Genomic DNA, 21,060 nt, shown 5'->3' on the forward strand with positions numbered 1-21,060 from the left:
TTTTTTTTGGTTTTTCTCCGGTACCGGGAACCGAACTCATGACCTTGCGCTTGCCAGGCAGGTGCTTTTGCCGCTGAGCTAAATCCCCAGCCCCTCTCTGTGTCTATTCTGATGAAATATCTCTTCCTGTCTTTTGCTTGTTTTCACACCTGGATTTTGCTTTTTTGTTTACTGTTGGGTCCTGAGAATTTTTTATATATTCTAAAAATGAATCTTTTGTCTCATTCTCTCTTTTGTTTTTCTTTTTCTTTTTGGTACTGGGACTCAAACTCAGGACCTCACACTCGCAAAGCGGGTGCTGTGCCACTGAGATATATCTCCGGTCTTGTCTCATTCCCTTTAAAATTATTTCTAGGGCCAGGGATATAGCTCAGGGGCACAAGGGCCTGCCTGGCAAGCACAAGGTCCTGAGTTTGATTCCAGGTACCAAAATAAATAAATAAATAAAATTCTTTCCAGTTAGCCAGTGGCACCTCTGCTGGTTTAGTTTGCATTTTAGTTAGATTCCTAGTGAGGCTGATTTTTTTTTTTTTATGCCAAACTAGCAGTTTTCTGGCATAAAGGAAAACTAGCTTTGAAATTTCCCCCAGGCTCACTGTGTTGGCACACGCACGCCTGTCAGCCCAGCACTCCAGAGGCTGAAGCAGGAGGATTGTGTGAGTTCAAGGCCAGCCTGAATTACAAAGCGAGACCCTGTCTCAAAACAAAATTTCAAAACATCATAAATAAAATTTTACTCCAAACTTCACTTACCCACAGGCTCTACCTTGCTGATATAGTCGATATAGTCTCTCTTCCCCAGATAGATGGTCACCTGTGGGAAGAGCAGGGCTGCATTCTAAATGGCCAAAGAACACTCAGCTGAGACATCTGTGTCAAAAAGTGACAGCTACCAAGCTGGGCATGGCGGTGCATGTCTGTAATCCCAGCACTTGGGAGACTGAGGCAGGAGGACTGCCACAAGGCTACCCTGAGCTACATAACGAGTTCAAGACCAGCCTGGTGCTGGGCATGGTGGAGCACACCTTAATCCCAGCACTTGGGAGGCTGAGACAGGAAGATCATTGGCGAGTTCAAGACCAGTCTGGGCTACAAAGTGAGCTCAAGGCCAGCCTGAACTGCATCCCTATAAAAAAGAAAAAAAAAAAGAAAAAAGACCAGCCTGGAATACACAGCAGGACCCTGTCTCAAAAAAAAAAAAAAAAAAAAAAAAAGTAACAACTACCAAGTTGGGTGTGGTGGCACAGGCCTGTCATCCCAGCACTGAGGAGGCTGAGGCAGGAGGATCACAGCAAGGTCAAGGCCAGCCTGGGCTCCATAGTGAGTTCAAGCCCGATTGTGTCAAAAATAAAAAAAATTTAAAAAGTAAAATAAAATAAATGAAGTCACAACCACCAAATCCTTTCATGGGTCTTATTTCCCTCTTCTGCGCTGGTGAGCACCTAGGAGGCACCTGCCGCTCAGCTGTGACCCGGCGCTTTTCCTCAGTGGTGGAAAGAGGCACACCTGGCTCCGGGCCGCTTTACCACGTCTGCTTCCTGGCTCTGCAGTGGGTGGGTTTCAGGCGAGCTGTGCTCTGTCCTCAGCCCGCTCCTTTCTCCATCAAGCTGAGGCCTGACGTCAGCCAGGTGAGGTGCTCACTGAGCCCGCTGCCGGTGCAGTTACGCTTATGTAAGGGGGTTTCCCACCGCTGTTTGCATGGTAAGATTATTTTTTGGTACTGGGGACTGAATCCCACTGGGCTTTTTCACTGAGTTACATCCCAGCCCTTTTTTAATTTTTATTTTGAGAAAGGGTCTCATTAAGTCACTGTGCTGTCCAGGCTGGGCTTGAACTTGCGATCCTCCTGCCTCAGCCTCCCAGAGGGCTGATTCAAGCGGGTGCCACCACAACCAGCATGGTAAGCCTCTTCTTTCTAGCTACAGACAGAAAGGTCCCCTGTCCTGTTCTAAGAATTCCTGGACGGACAAAAGGCAGGAGTCTGCCGGAGTGCCCGAATGGAGCCTGGGAGCTTCCCTAGCCGACAGAAGGAGGCGACAGAGCCGGGTGGGCGGGGACAGCCACGGTCCGGCCCATTCGCCAGGATGTGCACCCCTGGCAGAGCAGGCCTCTTCACCCGCCCTGCGGGAGAGCAAGGGCTGCTCCAGCCGGCGTCTGTGGAGATGCATCCAGGTCACTGGTGCGTCTGCGGCTTCCAGGTGCTACGCAGCGCCTGGCAAGCGCAGGGCTGCAGCCCGCGCTCGCTGCAGGCCCCAGGGAGCGGGCGCACCCCGCCGGCCCGCCCTCCCCGGGCCTTGCCCGCGCGCATCTTCTTCCACGAAGCGCGCCTCGGCGCTTCCGTTAAGCCGAGCCCCGTGCTCGCCTCCCCGGCGTGGCAGCGTGGGTCCTGGGGCTTCTAGGTTACTTGTGTGGCTGAGGCTGAAACTGACTTGCAGCCAATGCCGGCCGAACCCTGATTTATGGAAGAGGTTCTGTGGGAGACCTGCAAATCCAGGGCGGAGCCCCGGCCTCAGGCCTCAGGGCCTGGGCGCTAGGAGCCCAGCCCGGACCGCTGAGGAGGGGCAGCGGGTGTGTGTCCCCTGCTGGCCTGCGCGGCTGCCCGGCTGGCTGGACCCCTCAGCCCAGCCGCCCAGGGAGGTACCAGCGGCCAGCTGTGGCCAGCCCCACGAGGCCTCAGAGCGCTTTCTTGAGACCTTTCCCACCCCTGCCCCGCCTTAACAAACACTCCTCCCCCGCAGGGCCCCAAACACAGTGCTACCCGCTCCCCGGGCCTGTGGCTGCTCGGTCCCTGGGCCCTTGCATGAGGCCAAGCAAGTCCCTCACCCAGTGGCCAGGCCACCCCTGAGCTCCCTCCCACTGCCTGCCCCCCTCTGGGCCGGGCCACAGCAGCTGTGCCGAGTGTCCTAGGTGTCACAGGTGTGCGCCTTTGCTCATGTTGCTTTTGCCCCAGGCCAGACCCTTCAGTAGCATCTCCACCTGGGGCACCCTTCCGGGGTCCACCCTTCCGGGCACACCCCAGCCTCCATGCCCTGTCTGGCACACTCCAGCCTTTGGGTGCCTCAGAGCGCGTGGCCTTTGACTACACCATTTCATTCCCTCATTCCAGCTGTGTGAGACAAGAATTAACCCTATTTTATAGAGAATCCTAGACTTAGATCATGTTAGCAGCAAAGTGGAGGTGGGATGAACAAGAAGAAGCCCGGTAGGCAGCCTCTTTGTGGTTGGGAGGCAGGAAGGCTGGAGGGTAGGTGGGCTGGAAGGGAGGAGAGGAAGGGAGCGTTTCCTTCTCTTTAAAGCTTTGGGTACGAGGGACCCCCCAAGCAGGTGGTGGGCTGCAAGATGCAGGCAGTAAGTATTGGTGACCTGGAGCCAGGGCACACCCTCTGTGGCAACGGGAGGAAGGGGGAGGGTGGGGGCAGGCGGAAGAGGAGGCAGGGTGATAAGAAACCACCTTGGTCTTCTAGTGCCCAGCCCACAGCCACGCCCACGGCTCCCTGGGAACCTGGGCTGGTTGTGTTTGGGGTCCACGCCCGCCGGCAGGCAGGGTGCCGAGAGACACTCAGCCCTGGGCATGAGTCCTGGTTCCTGACTGGTGTAGGGTGGGCAGGTTACCTGGTTTCAACCAATGAAGAGAAAAGGGAAGCGGGCTGGGGCTTGTGGGAGACTTCCCAGCCCTCAGGAGACCCCAGGAAGCCACACCCCCGATGCGGTCAGCGGAAGTTGAGAAACTGCAGAGAGCAGGTGCGGAGCATCACCAAGGAAGAGCAGCAAACCCGCCTCTGGGCTCAGAGCACGCGGTGTGCAGCTGACCTGACTGTAACATGGGAGGCATGAACCGATGGCTCCACCATGGCAGAGTAACACTCTTGGTTTAAAGATGTCTGCGCTGGGCATAGAGGTGCATGGCTGTAATCCCAGCACTCAGGAGGCTGAGGCAGGAAGGTCACCATGTATTTGAGGCCAGCCTGAACTATATAGTGAGATGCTGTCTCAAAAAAACTAAATAAATAAATAAATAGGGATGTCTTTTTTGTTGCTGTTTTTAGTCTTTTTGAGACAGGGTCTGGCTATGCAGCTCAGGCTGGGTTTGAGCGCACTTTGTAGCCCAGGCTGGTCTCGAACTTACAACGATCCCCCTGCCTCAGCCTCCCGAGTGCTGGGAAGGATGTCTGTTTAGGTTTGGGTGTGGAATGTGCGGAGGAGGGTGAAGGACAGGGAATGACAGAGAACGACAACTCTTTCCGCTAGAAGCCGACAAGATGCAGGCAGGAAAGGGACGGGGAGGGAACGAGCTTGCAGAATGAACTGGGGGCGCCCAAACAGTCGCCCACGGAATCAGAGCCTTTGATGAAAATGGGAAGGTGGCCAGCCCAAGAGGAAAGGGCCGGGAGGGGCCGCGTGCCAAGGCCAGCTCTGCCGCGTGGAGGGGTAAGGACCACAGAGCTCCTGTCGGGCCCGCGTGGGCTCAGCCGCCAGCTAATAGAGAAAGCTCGAGCTACACTGCCCGACGTGGCGGCTGCCAGACACAAGCTCCTGCCCTCCGAGGGGACGCGTGCTCCGAAGGCAACGCACACGACGCATTTCAACAACTGAGCAAAACGAGGCAAGCCATGCTAGGAATTTTATATTGTTTACATGTTGAAATGATAGCTTTTTTGCCTGTAATCCCACTCGGGAGGGTGAGGCAGGAAGAACACTGAGTTTGAGACCAGCCTGGGCTACAAAGTGAGCTTAAGGCCAGCCTGAAATGCATAGTGACACCTTGTCTCAAAAAGACAAAAAAAAAAGGAATTTTTTTGGACATACTGGATTAAATGAAAGATAATATTCAAATGAATTCTTGTTTCTTCTTGCCTTTTTAATGTGGAAGGTTTGAATTGATAGATACTACTTGCATGGGGTGTGCAGAGCTAGACTGGAGGCCCTGAAGGAGCTTTCTAAGGGGCAGAGAGACCTGGCCCACAGAAGCTGGGTGCCCCGCCCTCCGTGGACTCTGCCAGCCAGGAAGCTTGTAGGTGCGCACAGACTGTCTGGCGGGTCTGCTCTGCTCATGCAGGCTGGGGGAGAATCAGCTGGCAGTGAAGGAGGAGAAATACAAACGATACAGCAGAAGACAGCTGAAGTTCTTTTGTTGTTGTTGTTTTGAGACATGGTCTCACTATGAGTTTCAGGCCTTGAAATCATTACAGAGCCCAGGCTGGCCTTGAACTTGCGGTGATCCTCCTGCCTCAGCCTCCTGAATCCTGGCATGACAGGCATGTACCACCATGCCCAGCTAGCAGAAGTTCTTGCCTCATCAGAAACTCCCAGAGAATGTTTTCTGATACAACCAAAGGAAGCAAGAGAAGACACCACCAAGACCAGGAAGGAAAAAAAAAAGAAAATTACTGATGTTCTCGCAAAATCAGAGCCCAAACCAAGAACAGCAAAGACCTACAGAAGCTGATGAATGACAGAGCAATCACTCAGTGACTGAATTAGAAGAACTGAATCTCTCAGACTTCTTTTTCCTCCAGGTTGATTTGACTTTTTCATCCTGCCTGAACGAAATTTGTCCTAAGTGGGTAAAACTTCAGAAGAGCTCCAGGGAGAAGAAATCGGTCCTGATGCTGACCATCTGTGGCTTTGCAGTCCAAGCTCCAGAGCACCTTGGGTGCAGACAGCATCCAGAGGTGACCAAAAAGCTAGGAAATTGTCTGTAAAACCTGAGTGGGGCATGGTGGTGCACACCTATAATCCCAGCGCTCAGGAGGCTGCAGCCTGGGCTACAAAGTGAGCGCAAGGCCAGCCTGAACTGCATAGCGAGATCCTGTCTCAAAAAGACAAAAAAAAAAAAAAAAAAAGTTTGCAAAACCTGTGAACGTCCAGAAGCAGTTAAAGTTACTAGAGATGGGGGCTGGGGATTTAGCTCAGCGGCACAGCGCCTGCCTGGCAAACGCAAGGTCATGAGTTCGATACTGGAAAAAAAAACAAAAAATAAAGAAAAAAAATAAACAAAGTTACTAGAGAAATGTGTAGGACCTGGGAGTAGGAAATGCAGGAAGAGCTGAAGAGCTCACTAAGCAAGGTGGCCTTAGCTTGAACTCCTTAAAGTTTCTGCTGCCCTTTCTTTGTCTTTTTGAGACAGGGTCTGGCTATGCAGTTCAGGCTGGCCTTGAGCTCACTTTGTAGCCCAGGCTGGTCTCAAACTCACAGCGATCCTCCTGCCTGAGCCTCTCAAGTGCTGGGATTACAGGCAGTTTCTGGCTTTTGACTGGAACTGGAGAGATCAGAAGTTGAGAAGAATGATGAACATTCCTGAGATAAGGAAGGTTTTGAACTTTGAGAATTGTGAGCACCCAGCCTATGCAAGTCAGAATCGTTGAAGCTAGGCTTTTTCTGACTCTAGATCCTGGTGAAGATTCCAGTTTCCACAGTGGAATTTGCATCATACTTAGTGATGTCAGTAAGTCAGCTATTATTTTGTTACGTTAACTGCGTCACCAGACGGGAATGTCGGGAATGTCGATGGGAGTCCTTGAAAGAAACGAATCTGCCTTTTTGCCTGCTCCCTCAGCAGCGCGCACACACGTGTGTACAGTGTGTGTGTGTGTGTGTGTGTATGTGTGTGTGTACGCGTGCATGGGCACACGCTGTCAGCGGCCCCAGTGGCATCATTCTTGCAAATGTGCTGGCTACCAAGTTCCTGGTGACAGGAAGCCACAGTGCAGAATGGCGGGGCGGAGCGAGCTGCCCTGTCCCCTGTCCCGTGGCCCAGGACACCAGCCGTAGTGTGACGCAGAGACAGGAAAACATCACATCCATACAGCACCCAGGCTCCCCCAGGTAGGCGCCGTAGCAGACAAAGGGCCAAGGAGGCCCCGGGTGTTGACAAAGCAGGATCAGATGCGGTAGGTATCAAGGTTCAAGGATGGCTAGGAAGAGAGGTGAAGCTGGGAGGGCGTGGGGACAGAGAGACCCGGAGAAGGCTGAGGGCCGCAGCACTGAGGTCTCCACGGGTGCAAGAGAAGCTCTGTCCCTGCCACTCACCCCTTTCTGTCTTGTCCATCTGCCGGCCCAGACAGAGACGGGAAGCAGACACGGGGACTCCCGGCATCCACAGGGTTTTGCTGTTGATCTTGGCTATACTCAGAAAGGTCCCACTATTATTTTTACGACAGTTTGCACCAAGCCACTCACTCCTGTACCACTCACCGATTTGTCCCGCGAGATCTTCTTGAAGATGACATGTGACTTATTGGACTTCGCGCTGGCCATGTTGTCTGTCCCCGGCAAGGTCTTCCACCTTGGGATGTATGTCAGGGATCAAAGGGCTGGGAAGAGGTAAAACGATCCTAAACATAAAAGTCAAGAACATTCCAGGCATAAAGCCTGCCCATGTCACGTGGTGCATGCATCGGAATTTCCTTCATGCATGTTTGAGAAAATAGGGTCTTTGGTTCGTTTGCATTTCATTATGCTGTGCATTTTTTAAGTGTTTTAGTTTTCTTGTTAAGTCCCTACCATCTCTTGGTAACCTCACCAGGAAGTCCAGTGACAATGCAATGAGAGGGTTTTGCTACTCTGAATAACTGTTGGTGTCATCACACTTAGGCAGAAACCAAATTCTATTATGACCAGGTCTCACAGCAAATAAATCAGAAAAAGTTTCTAAAGCCCACAGTATAACCACTTCACAGTTTTCCAGAACGGCAAGTGTCCCAAGTTCCATCCTGCAGACCCTGCTAAGCAGGAGCTTCTTACTTTTCCAGCAACTTCTGTTTCCTCTACTTAGATTCATGGACAATAAAGAGACATCGTAGTAACCTCCAAGTAAAAACTCTCAGAAGCACACAGACAGGCAAAACCGGAGTCTGACCACAGGACACTGCCCATGCTTGCCAACCCCGCTCCTGCCCGGGCTTTCTGAGAAGGTTTGGATCGCGGTGGTTACATACCTTGTAAATTGTCACCAACCAGACAGGATGCCGGAAGAGTCCAGAGAGGGTCCCTATGCCCTCGATCGATGAGCAACCGGCCCTGTCTGGGCCAGAGGGTGTTGTCACCGATGACCCCAGAGGGGCACGAGCGAGGGCCCGGCTGACGGATGTGTGGGGAATTTGTAGGGGATCTGCAGAGGATGCGTCCAGGTCTCAGGGTCTAGAGGCCAAATCCCATTTACAGAGCAGAGTGGAAATTGGATTAGTGTGGAGAGTGTGGACTGGTAGTTTCAGCAGTTCTAAGCATTAGGCCGAGACCCGGCAGATGCCCGCCCGTCTGGCCCGCTTCGGAAGGTGCACGGGGCGGAGTGACAGCGAATGAAAGCTACTTGCACCCTAAGCTTCTTTGGATTCTGGAAATAGACCGCTTATCCCTTTGCTCCTCAGCATCATCACGATGGGATTTTCAAGTGCAATGACAAACTTGATTAAACTCAGGGGGCATTATGTAAGCGAAAAGGTCAAGGAGAAATGGCCACCTCGAGTGAACCCAGCGTTCCCCAGCCAAGCTGGGCGGGCCCTTCTTCTCCGCCCTGCGCCGTCACTTATGTCAGGGGTCCTCTGTTGTTCCGAAAGCATCGCTGCCTGTGTCTCCCAGCCTCAGGGACACCTCGTAAGTCCACACTGCCACCTGGGCTTCTCTGCACCCTAAGGGCTCCTGCCACCTGACGACACCCTTCCCCGGCGTCCAGGTCCTGCTGCATGTGTGGCAGAGACCGTGAAGCTACCACCTGTCACCCCTCAAGTGGGCCATCAGGATGCAGGCGAGCTGCCCGGAGCAAGCTCATCGGCTGTACGCCCTTCTGCTCCCTGCTTGTCTTTTTCTCTAGCTCTCTCTCCTCTATGTCATACCCTTCTTTTTATTTATTTTTTTTTTTTTTGGTACCGGGAATCGAACTGACAACCTCGCGCTCGCCAGGCAGGTGCTGTGCCGCTGAGCTAAATCCCCAGCCCCGCCACACCCTTCTTGGCCCTTTGGAGTTCTATTTTTTTGGAGGCAGGGTCTTGCTGTCTAGGTCACACGATCCTCCTGCCTCAACCTCCCGCCTTCCTGCAGTCACAGGTGTGCACCACTGTGCCCTTCTGAGGCATTGGCAGTGGGCTCTGCAGAGACCGCCCCTCGCTGGGTAGCCAACGCCCAGAGACAGCGAAGAGCTGTCTTCCCGGGATGCCCCAACCCTCTTCATCAGGCTGTCACTCTCCAGGCCGCAAGTGCCCCGACCTGACCACAGCAGCGCCAGGCACAGACACGGAGCCTGCCCACACTGCAGCCCCCCAGCCTGCTTGCCCCACCTCGCCTGTGCCTTCTCAGAGAAGCCACAGAAATGCTCTCGCCACGTTTATCCCTGACCAGCCCTAGACCTACCCTGTGTGGCTCTGCATGGCCTGGCGTGTCCCTCCTCTGAGGAACCGTCAGTGACACACTGTCTTGATCTGTTGGCTTCCCCTGAATAGTGGGGCATTTTAAAACAACTGGGATTAGGCCAGGGATATAGCTCAGCGGCACAGCACTTGCCTGGCAAGTGCCAACATCCTGAGTTCAATTCCCGGCATAAGCAAAACAAAACAAACACCAGGATGACTCACTGGTGTTCCAACTGTCAGATGGCGAGGAGAAGAGGTGATGGGGGATGGCTGTCCCCCTGGCACCAGAGTGAAGCACACGGATCACAGCTCCAGCATGAGGTGCCCTGCAGACCCAGTGCTCCACCTTCACGTCAGTGGTGCTGCCCCTGAGGGTGCTGGCTGAGGACCTAGCTCGGTGGTACAGCACTTGCCACCCGACACATGTGATGTGCCCCCAGGACTAAGTGGTACCCATGGGGCCTTTACAGGAATACAGAGAACAGAGGAACAACACATAGAACACCACACAGCTGCCAGGCAATCCAGAAAGTCCCTGCTGTCTTGCATAAGTCAATGGCACCGAAGAGGATGCGCTGGATGAAAAGGCCCTCGAGGGAGTCGGCCCTCAGATATAATGTGTGGTCTCAAGCTGGATGCTCAGTGGGACACAAGGTGTCTAGGTCCTGGGGAAGTCAGTATGGCAGATGGAAAGTACTGGAATAGAAAGGTCCATGGATGCCTCTGTGCCTGAGCACAAACTGCAGGGGTTTGCACTGTACCCTCTGTGGTGGAGGCACTAGGGTTCCATTGTGCAACATTTTTTTCTTGGCTGTGATTTTCACATTTTCTCCAGGGATCACTACCGCTCCTGTGACCAAAGCATAGAGAGAGAATTTTGTAGTATTTTGCAATCTCACTTCTCCTGTCAGAGTGTAAAGAGAAGAGGAAGAGAAGTGACTAGGGCTCTTCTTTAATCTCCCTAGCAGAGAGGCAGCCCAATAGGTGGCTGCAAGCTGGGCCGTGTCTACCTGAGGGGGGCTCCTGGAACGGCCTGTGTGATGCTATGTGGCCGCCAGGCCGCTGGAGGGCGCAGTTGGGCGGACACGAGTCACAACTTGACAGGACCTTCCGGGTGAGCCTGCCCATCCATCCATCCATCCATCATTTATTTATTTTGGCAACTGGGACTCAAAGCCAAGGCCTCACACATGCTAGACAAGCATTTTCTCTTTTTTCTTTTTTTGTACCGGGAATCGAACTCAGGATCTTGGGCTTGCCAGGCAGGCCCATGTGCCGCTGAGCTCTATCCCCGGCTAAGCAAGCATTCTCTCTCGGGAATGTCATTTCCAATCCCTGGTCTGTGATCAAGTTTTCTCCTCTTGCGGGGAGAAATGAAAAAAATAAGGGTGCTCGTGAGTTTTTTCTAAAAACCAAATGTATCAAATATAAGTGATTGCCCCTTATTCTAAGACTGTGAAGTTCAATTTTCCTGGCATGATGCTCTTCCCCCATCTTTCCCAAGACATACTCTAGACCCCACACACTCACCGTGCGCAGCCTAAGGACCCTGGCAGTGGTACCCAGCCGCGCTGCCCACTGCAGTCCAGACTGAACAAGCCCTTGAACCCTCAACAGCTCCTGGCACCAAGTCTACTCACCTCCCCACAGAGCCTCGGGCAAACACAGACTGTCCCATCATTAGTTCTGCATTCTAGAATTTTATTGTGAAATTTCAGAGCATAGGAAAAGTTGGATGAAGAAAATACAGTGAATACCCAATCGGCCCCAAGTTTCCACGGCAACACTTTGCTGCCTGCACTCATGTGTGTCCAACTCTGTTGGATGCTTTTTTCTTTTTATCCATTTGAAAGTAAACGCACAAAAAAAAAAAAAAAAGTAAATGCAGACATCATCTTTCACGCATAAATGTGTCACAATGCAACCCCTATGCATAAGGACAAAAATGGCCTTTCTTTTTATAAAATAATGAAAGTAGGGCTGGGGATTTAGCTTAGTGGTACAGTGCCTGCCTGGCAAGCACGAGGCCCTGAGTTTGATTCCATGGTACCAACAAAACAAAACAAAATGAAAGTATATAGTTTTTGAGAAAAAAGTTCTTTTTTCTGGATACCGGGAATCGAACTTAGGACCTCACGCTTGCCAGGCAGGTGCCGCACCCCTAAGCTAAACCCCCAGCCCTGAGATAAAAGTTCTTAATTGGCAAAGAAAAAAAGGTAACTTTCCCTATTTTGTTGGAAACAGGGTCTATGTGGCCTGGAACTCACTATGAGGCCCAGACTTGCCTCAAACACGCAGCAATCCTCCTGCCTCCTGAATGCTAGGATTCCAGGCATGGGCCACCTCACCCAGCTAGACTTCATGAAGCTTACTACCCGGAAGAACTGGCCATGGTGATACATTTTCCTGGAGTCGCCTGCAGCAAGCTAAGGCTTGCTTCTCTGCTCTGAACCCTCAGTTCAGCAGCGGCCGCAGGCGGCAGTCAGTGGCTCGGTGGGAGTGTTCAGTAAGAGGTTTATTGGCTTTGGGGCCAGCTCATGCCGCTAAGGGCTTACTAGGGCCGTGGGTGAGGGAAACAGCACGCTGCTAAGGGTGCTACAAACTGGCAACGGTGCTGGCTGCCATAGTTTTACTGTGCAGAGAACTGGGACGTTGGAGGCAGCTGGCATCGTGCAGTGCCAGGCAGTCAGCTTCTTACAGCCCCACCTTCATTCCAGCTTGTGTCTTTGAGCAGACACATCACTTCTGGGATAGAGGGCGGTCTCGGATCAGGCTGGCTAATGATATCTAGTCGTAAGAGCAATCCCGTGGGCTCTCAGGATCTTACTTATTTAGATCTCTTCTACGATGGCCCCAGCAGGTTGCTGAATGCGTCCAAGGAGCAGGGACTGACTGACTTCCAAATCCACTTTCCTTAAAACAACGTGGGGAAGTCCTGTCAGGTGTGAGGGGCTTCCCTTATTGCTCCAACTCAGTCTAACGTCCCTTCCACGCATGAATCCCTCACAATCCGAACGCGGGTGCTCATCATGTGGGCATGCAGACCCCTCCCCTCTGGGGCCTGACCTGGACAGACTTCAACTTGTTTATGCAAGGACACTTGGTGCTCCGGGTTCCAGGGACGGCAGGTCGGGTGGGGAGCGCCAGGCTGTAGCCCTAGGCCCCACATCCCACTGAGGGGTCCTGTGACAGGGACACTGGCTTAGCCTTCCTGTGCCCCATCAGTACTGCCCATGGGCGCCCCATGGGGTCCCTGCTGTACGGGTGGGAGGACCCAGCTACCCTCCAGGTGCTTAGCCCTAACCTGGCCAGTGACTCACAGAGCAAGTTTTAAGCCTTTGCATTTTTAGCTAGTTTGTTCTGCAGCAGAAGCTAACTGAATCCACTCAACCAATCATAAAAAACTTGCAGGGAATGGTGGCAAGTACTTGAGAGGCTGAGGCAGGAGGATTCCTGAGCTCAAGGCCAGCCTGCACTACACGGTGAAACCTTGTCGCCAATAAAAAACCCTCATCGTTACATCAGCAAAATCTGCGAATGGATTGGACAGTGGGTGTTCTAGCAAGGTATCCATTCTAGCAGGTGTTGATTTAGGGCTGGTATCCCTATCAGTTTGCAACGCGTGGCGACTTAAAGGTAAAGCGACACATCAAGTCAGCTTTAAAATATTCTGGGGTACCGGAAAAAAAAACAAAACCAAACGAACAAAATACTCTGGGGATACATGAACTATACACCCTGGCCAAACTGTCAAGGTGGAGGGGGCACCTCACAGCTGACTTCGGAGCCGCTCCTCTGTCCCGAGGGGGTTCTCACTGTGCCTGCTGCTCAGCCGTGGATTACGAGGTCAGCGTGGCCACGTCTCAGCGAGATCGGGAACAGCATCTGGAGCAAACGGGCCCGCAAGGGTCAGAGGCAAAGGCGGAAACTGGGGGAGATTCGCAAAGAAAGCCACGGCTCCAAGGCCAGAGATCAAACTTGGCTCAGGGGGGCAGTAGGAACCATTCTGGGGTTCTGCCGTGGGGGTAGCGAGCACTCTGCACCCCAGGCACTTCTGCCCAACCCTTGCAGTTGCAGATTCATGATTTCTGACATGCATGGAACCCACAGCGCAGCCAGGGCTGAGGACTGGGGCTCAGGACTGCGCCCCACTGTGGAACTTTTGCCCTTCTAGGCACTGGGAGGTGATTTGGACCATGACAGATTTGAGCACTGCAGGCTCACTTCATCACTGTCCAAGGCACTGTGGGACCTGTGCTCAGCAAGCATTCCTGCAGAGGCTGACGAGTCACCGCGCCCCTCCCAGGCTGGGAAGACATGCAGCACTCAGCACTCCGGCCTTTCCACGCCTATCTCCTCTGGGGGTTCCACCTTGTCATCCCAGGGAGCACACAGAAGGCCCTGCTGCCCACCGTGAAGGATGCAGGAGGAGCTTTGTGACACGAGAAAGGGCAGCATACGCTTTCAGGAAAGGGCCTTGAACTTGGGTTCTCACACCAGATTGGGAAATGGCCTAGGGAATATAAAGCGATTCCTATCCTTTAATCCTCAGTTTGCAGTGTTCCCATGTGGATCAAAGCAGGTCTGTCGGCCTCAGATCACGGGAACCTGACGCCGCTGCTGGGCTGAGTCCATGTCTGGCTCCAAAGGGGTGGCATCAGGCTGCACGCCAGGCAGCCGAGAAGCGGAGCAAGCCACTCTTCTGAGAGGCGGTGCACACAAACCCGGTGAAAAAGGGGCCCTGCCCGGGGCCAGGCAGTCCTGAAGATACGTTCCCAATGCTCCAGGCCCCGGCCGGGATCTGCACAGGACACGAAAGGGGAGTGCGGATGTTTACAAGCGTTGCTCTCTGCCATGCGTGACAGGACGAGCAATCAGAAAAACGCTAGGAAAGTAGCAACCGTAATTTGCAAAGCACACACACCAGAGAAGCTGATCAGATTCCTCTCTCCCTTCTTAAGAATAAAGAATGAAATAACCACCAAGACGCAAGGAATTTGAAAAGTATACAACAGAATTTTAAAAAATTTATAATCAAGTTCTGTTTGGCAACATAAATAAATAAAAGATGTGCCCCGGCCTGTGAACGTCAGCTCCCCACAACCGGCGTTCTCTGGACGGCAATCGGAGCACGGTGAGGGCCAGGAGCGGAGGACGCGGCGCCCCCTCCCCGGTGCTCGCATCCCGAATGTCCAGAGAACAAGCGTGGAAGAAAAAAATAAAGTGCAAATTACGTGACAGAACAGGGCGTTTCGGAGCCCCACACCCAGAGCTGAGATCCTACACGGGGACGTGGGAGGAGAACTGTGCCTGGCCTTCATCACGGCCTCAGGAAGGGAAGGAAGGGGACGCCGGGCCAGCCCTGCACAGGGATTCCCGCAGCAGACAGCAAGGGTGCAGCAGGCAAGCGGGCACAGAGGCGTGGCCGGCTCCCGCTGCCAGCCCCGGGGCAGTTCACTCCGAGGCCTCAGGCTCCTCGCCAGCAGCCTGCCAGGCGCCCCCATCTGCTGGGGCCCTGTGGTGATACAGAATGCACCTCCCGGGGAAGGCTGGCACACCTCCTCTATCTCAAAACGTGAGCCACACTGAGGTTTATTTCCCGCCAGACATGGACATGCAGAAGGGCTGGGGAAGGGAGCCGGAGGCTCTGAAGGCCGGCCAGGGGACCTGAGGACGGTTCAGCAGTTAACAAGACGCGATCAGAGAGCTCGCCCACCCCTGCTGCGCGCGTCCTCACAGTCCAACCAGTGCCCCGGGCGAGGGGCTGTGCATCCGGCCAGAACAGACTTTGGAAGGATGGGCGCGGACCGACACGCAGCCGTGCAGTGCGCTCGGCCCCGCCGACCGCGAGGAGACCCCGCTCCCCAGTGAGGTATGGAAGACCAGCGCTCGCAGTGTTTCCTGCCCAGACTGCCTCGGTGTGGGCTCCCGCGGGCCATCTGCTCACATCCTCAGAAGCGCCACCAGGCCACGCGCAGCAGCGCTCCTCTGGGCGGGCACGCCACCGCCGGGACAGGACTGGGGGGTCCCCGCGCTTCTCCCGAGTCACGGCTGTGCCCACAGCACGGCTTTGTTGCCTTTGTCCACACTGACGACGTGCAAGCCGGAGGGGGCCCACGCCACCGCGTTGATGGAGGAGCTTTAAGGAGAGACCAGAAGAGCACTGGGTTGGTAGCCGGGCCGAGACCTCAGCCAGACACACACCAGACCCGCGTGCGGGGGTTCCCGCAAGGCCCCCCAGCAGGGGCTCCTTCAGGGCAGGAGGGTGCTGAGGGAAGCCCCGGGCCTCGGCCAGCTCCGCCCAGGGAGAGCGCTGCGTGAGCGGAAGGGAAGCCAGGTCTGCGCGACCGGCGGGCGGGGTTGGGGCTCCCACTGGGGGGAAGCAAAGGCGAAGCGGTGCACGAACACCAGTGCTCAGCACGAGTCAATTCGCGGACAAGGGCCGATGGGGAGACCCCAGGGGGAGGGGCGGAGGAAGCGGAGGGCGGGAGACGGAAGGCGTTGCTCCATCGCCACCACGCCACGCTCCCCCAGACACCGCCGTCGCTGCCCCCCGCCGCCCGGTGTGAGCTGGGGCTGTACACGCTGACCGCGCCCGCCTCACCTGTGGTGCTTGGACAGCGTCTTCTCCACTTTCCCGGTGAGCACACTCCAGACGTACAGCGAGCCCTCAGCCGAGCCTGCGGCCACGTAACTGCCATCGGGGCTGGAGGAAGTGGGGCACGAGAGCTACCAACCCCGCCACCCGCCGCCTCCAGCCTCGCCTGGGAAGCAAAGCTGCTGCCTCTCTGAGCACAACCCGCTCCTGCCCGCACGTGGGGGGCGGCTGTCCCCGAAGGGCTCAGCAGTCCCGCCCTTCCCGAAGGCTCTCCGGCAGCCTGGTGTAACGGAGGGCAAAGGAGGGGAATGTGATGGCTCCACAGGAGCCAAGATGGGGACGGGGACCGCAGTACGACTCCCAGCCCACTCCACGCCCCGTCACTGACCGAAGTTATCTCGGCTGCGGGCGGGGGTGGACGCCGCTACTGACCTGAAGACCACTCTGGTCCAATCTGAACCGCACTTGAAGCCGGGGGCACTGCGACAGACAGCAGCACCGTCAGCCAGGCGCCAGGGACACGCAGGTGGCCCAGCCCCGCCCAGCCCCGCCGCCCACTACCTGAAAGTCTGCTTCACGGCGTTCGTCCGCAGATCGATGACTTTCAGCAGGTCGTCCCGGGAGCAGCTCAGCAGCTCGGTCCTCTCGGGGTTCAAGTCCAGGGCGGTGATCTTGCCCAACAGCTCCATCTCCCGGACCACACTCTCTGACCTAGCGGGGAGGAAAAGGCCTTTCTTCTTTCCACCCGTGGGGCCCAGAGCAGCAGGCTGGATGGAGTGCTCAACTTGGAACCCGCTGAGGATTTCCAGGCCATGTGTGGACAACACAGTGACCCACAACCAGAACTCCTGATCAGCCAGAGCTAACCAGGGCCGCTGCCCACCAGGCCTCGGCCTTGTGTTTGCTGTTACAGCTGCTCCAGGCATGGAACTGGGGAGCCCCGGGCAGGGCCACCACCCTGTGTGACCCTATATCACTGCTTCTTTATATTCTCCTGTGCCCCAGCCCGCCCAGGTCAGCTGACAGCTTCCTGGTGCCAGGGCCCTGCCGGTGCCATCGCAGCCAAAGGAGGCACCGACTCTTTCCACGCGATTCTGCCGTAAGCTTTGAATGAACCGACACCCCTTTCATTCGGCAGGGCTAACCCTGCTGACCCTAAACATGCGGCCTGAGGAACGCTAACTGCACTTCCTTGAGACCCGGGGTCTGCACCAGTCAAATTACAGGTGTGCTAGGGGTCTGTCTCATCCAGTGAGACCCTGCGATTCTGTTTCGAGGTCAAACTATGGGTTTAAAAAAGCCATGCACAAGTTTCAGTTAGAACTTGAAGGGGTGTTGAGGAGTGAGCAGCGTCCCATTGGCCTTTTCAGGGTCCATACTGCCTTCCAAAGCATCCTCCTGACCACGCAGCCCGGCACCCGGCTGGGCTGTGGCCCCAGCTGCCCTCTACTCCACCAGACCAGGTGTCCATGTCTCCCTCCTGACCAACCGGCCTCCTCCTTCCAACCTCGGCCCAGCAGCAAGACCGGCCCAGCTCCCTTTCCCACTCCAGACCCAGGCTGCTGACCAGCCCCGGCCCACGTCTCCCTTCTCCCCTCTCCTGTCTCCCTGCCTACTGCCCTGAATTCAGGTCCGCACCAACTCACCTCCCAAATCCTACCATGTGAGACAAGGTCTTGCTACGTTGTTCAGGCTGGCCTTGAACTCACAGCAACCCTCCAGCCTCAGCCTACCCAGCGTGGGGTTACAGCCGTGCGCCACCGGGCCCAGCTCCAATGCCCCTTCTAAAAATTCCAGCCAGGGGGCTGGGGATTTAGCTCAGCGGCAAAGCGCCTGCCTGGCAAGCGCAAGGTCGTGAGTTCGGTTCCCGGTACCGGAGAAAAACCAAAAAAAAAAAAAAAAAAACCAAAAAAAAAAACAATAAAAATTCCAGCCAAGCAATCCACCCGACTCTTTGTGAAGCAGTCATTTTCCTTCTCCACAACCAATGGCTCAAGAATCAAGGCATCTAGAAATAAATGGCTTTTATAAAGTGCACTGCCCTAATTCCAATGCACCCTACCAGTCTCGCTGGCCTATGCCCTACTTCCTGCCCATGTGGCCCATCTGCCACACATCAGCCGTGCCAGTGGGGACGGCTTCCTTTCCTGCAGCACGAAGCCCACTCACTTCTGCATAGTAAGCACCAGCGGCCTTGGCAAGGGCGCCGGCTCCTGAACACATGCTGCGCCCCCATCCGTCTTACGTCGCCTGAAGGCAGGATGAGCACCCGTCCACCTGGCTGGCAAAGGGCTGCCCCAGAGCGCACAGGCAATAAATGGTCCAAACTCGGGCACCCCCTTGGCAGTGGAGTCGTGGTTAAGCTACCAGCATCCTCGAGTGCATTTCTGCTATTTCCCGAGAGTTTAGCACTGCCGCCCAGGCAGGAAGTGCCCGGCAGCTCTGCAGACTCTTGTCTGCTTCCCCCAGCTCCAGGCGCCATACCGGATGTCCCAGAAACGGATTTTCTTGTCAAAGTGTCCGCTCATCACACACTGCTCAGTGCAGACAATATCATTGCAGCTGGACCCTGCAAACACTGTCTTTATGCCTGGAAGAAAAAGCAAACACCATTAATGATGCGGAGCCACCCACAGGGCTATGTACACACTGCTGGCCTGGTCCACTGAACCCTCAGAATCGCCGGCTTAAAGGGAACCTCAAGCAAGAACTAGTGTCCCTGCTCGGCGCCCCCTGCGTGTCACACTGAACCTGAGTTCAAGCTACAATGTGAAACGGACACGCCGCCTCCACGGCTAAGGCCTATGCGAACACAGACAGAGAGACTGAATTTCCTCACAGACTTTGCTGCGGAGATCCCAGAGTTTGAGGGTCCGGTCGTGACTTCCAGAGACGATGCGCGCGTTGTCCAGCAGGAACTTAGCAGACAGCACTTTGCCGCTGTGGCCCGTGAGTGTGTGCTAGGAGAGAAGGCAGCATGGTGAGCCTCGGGGCCACATGAGGGCAGCAGCCCAGCACCCCGCACAGCCACTCAGGCTCAACCGAAGCGCTGCTTGTTTCGCACAAGGCAGTTTTGGCTCGGCAGCAGCATGTCCGGCCTGCGCAGTAGCTCAGGGACACTTTCAGAACGCCTGCCTTTGGGTTCTCCCAGAAGGTGAGGCATGGCTTGGTTCCCCAGCGATTAAGTATGGAAACTCCAGCAGGAGGAAGTCAGCCATGGAAGTTGTGCCCGTGCAGAGGACATGGATGGGGACCCTGGCTCCTTCTTGTCCTGTTCTTTGCTTCTGGGCTACTCCAGGCCCAAAGTGGTAGGGCCCGGCAACCACAAGGTGAGTCTTCTGAAGAGAGCAAGGAGTGGAGGATTCATTGAAATCAGTTCCATTAGACACCTGCCTGGACTGTCGTGTGAACAGTGTGAAGGTCTGGATTTACATACAACGATAAGACACCGAAGAGCCTGCACTGTATCCAGTTCCACACTGGAAGGGAGGACAGGGTTGCCAAAGGCCTAATTTACGAGGGAAACATCAGGACGCTTGTAAGTGATTAAGACCCCAGAGCGCTCTCAATCAGAGGCCTGAGCGTCAGATGTCAGGTCACAGCCACAGCTACCAGCACTCCAGATACGCAAAGGCCTTCGCCAACTGCAGTGCCTCCCCAGAGCCCAGCAGGGACACAGAAGGGGCCTCACCGCGTGTCAGCCGCCCCTGGGCCCACCACAGAACCACTGGAGGGGACCTGGGCTGTGAGCCCTTGTATTACTTATTCCTCATCACTCTCCTCTCAGTGCGGGCAACTGGGCAACGAGGGGGTCGGCATCACTGGAGATGGAACCCAAGGCTGCTGCGCGAAGTTACATCCCAAGTCCGTCCTTCCTTTCTATCTTCCTATTTACTTATTTTTCTAGGGACAGAGTCTTGATAAGTTGTACAGGCTGAGCTTGAACTTGCTATCTTCCTGCTCCACCTCCCTGAGTCCTGGGATTACAGGCATGTACCACATCTAGCTAAGCGACCAGCTACTTTTTTTGGAGACAGAGTCTTGCCACATAGTCCAGGCTGGCCTCAAACTTGCCTCAGCCTCCTAGGTACTGGGAGGACAGGTGTGTGCCACATTTGGCTCCACATTTTTTATATATGTAACATTCCATTTGTTTTCCTGAGACACCACTTTGAAGATATCAATACGTAACACAACAACCACTGTTAATTTCCTACAACTTTGTCTCTAACTCTGTATTGTTTGTACTGTTCTTATGCCAGTTTGTAAATGGATGTCTGTTTGTTAATATGTTTGTCTTATTTTTAAAATAAATTAAAAAAATATATGAAACATCCCAAAGGTTCAGAAGGTAGTCACTGATGTTGTCTAATTAAAAAAGAATGCCTTTAAAAGATCTCTGAGCTGGGTATGGGGGCGTATGCCTGTAATCCAAGCACTTGAGAGGCTGAGGCAGGAGGACTGTTGGGAATTCGAGGCCAGCCTGTGTTGCAAAGTGAGCTCAAGGCCAGCCTGAACTGCATAGCTCAAAAAGACCAAAAAAAAAATAAAATAAAAAAAAAAAATCTTTGAATTCAAGGACTCAAGCCATTACTCTGTATCCCAGTAAGAAATGAGGAAGAAATAAAAACCACTCCACCCTACCCTTTTAGCTCACTTTCACATCACTGACAAACTGACATTTGCTTCAAACTGACATTTGCTTCGGACCAGGACTCACAAGGCCACACCAAGCTAAGGGTCCCTTTTTAAGGTTCTGAAATGGTATCACTATGTAGCACGGCTGGCCTCGAATTCACGGTGATGCCCCTGCCTTGGGAGGATTGCAGACCTGTGCCACCACGCCGCAGGTGTTCCAATTTCTAACACAGCGGGTGGGAAGAATGGATACTGAAAAACAGTGGTCAGTATATGTGAACCTCTCTCCAGCAGCCCCTACTATCACACAGTACTTTTCTTCAAAGTATTTATCAATCCCTGATGTAGTTTCTTTTTGTTTCAAGGACACAAACTTTTTTAAAAATCTTTTTGAGATAGGGTTTCAGTATGCAGTTCAGGCTGGACTTGAACTCACTATGTAGCCCAGGCCAGCCTCGAACTCACAGTGATCCTCCTGCC

At 54.4% G+C, this 21,060-nt stretch overlaps 2 protein-coding genes across 7 annotated transcripts in view; both read right to left on the minus strand.

The window, feature by feature from the left end:
* Sag (S-antigen; retina and pineal gland (arrestin)) overlaps positions 1-8,204 on the minus strand; it is a 32,782-nt gene extending 24,578 nt beyond the window's left edge. For 2 of the 4 annotated variants that reach the window (XM_005395352.2, XM_005395351.2), the window contains exons 1-3: positions 7,938-8,204; positions 7,195-7,313; positions 754-814 (exon numbers count right to left, since the gene is read on the minus strand). In XM_005395352.2, the coding sequence (XP_005395409.1) occupies positions 754-814; positions 7,195-7,257 (124 nt within the window). In that variant the 5' untranslated portion in view covers positions 7,258-7,313; positions 7,938-8,204. The remainder of the gene's footprint in view (positions 1-753; positions 815-7,194; positions 7,314-7,937) is intronic. The other 2 variants (XM_013519857.1, XM_013519856.1) reach the window with 1 other exon arrangement.
* Positions 8,205-14,358: 6,154 nt separating this feature from the next.
* Positions 14,359-21,060, minus strand: part of Atg16l1 (autophagy related 16-like 1) — a 33,085-nt gene continuing 26,383 nt past the window's right edge. For all 3 annotated transcript variants that reach the window (XM_005395355.2, XM_005395354.2, XM_005395353.2), the window contains 6 exons: positions 18,782-18,902; positions 18,427-18,532; positions 16,504-16,653; positions 16,375-16,422; positions 15,949-16,050; positions 14,359-15,483 (listed from right to left, as the gene is read on the minus strand). In XM_005395355.2, the coding sequence (XP_005395412.1) occupies positions 15,390-15,483; positions 15,949-16,050; positions 16,375-16,422; positions 16,504-16,653; positions 18,427-18,532; positions 18,782-18,902 (621 nt within the window). In that variant the 3' untranslated portion in view covers positions 14,359-15,389. The remainder of the gene's footprint in view (positions 15,484-15,948; positions 16,051-16,374; positions 16,423-16,503; positions 16,654-18,426; positions 18,533-18,781; positions 18,903-21,060) is intronic.

Source organism: Chinchilla lanigera, unplaced genomic scaffold, assembly GCF_000276665.1.
Source record: "Chinchilla lanigera isolate Chin_1 unplaced genomic scaffold, ChiLan1.0 scaffold00052, whole genome shotgun sequence".
Lineage (NCBI taxonomy): Eukaryota > Metazoa > Chordata > Mammalia > Rodentia > Chinchillidae > Chinchilla > Chinchilla lanigera.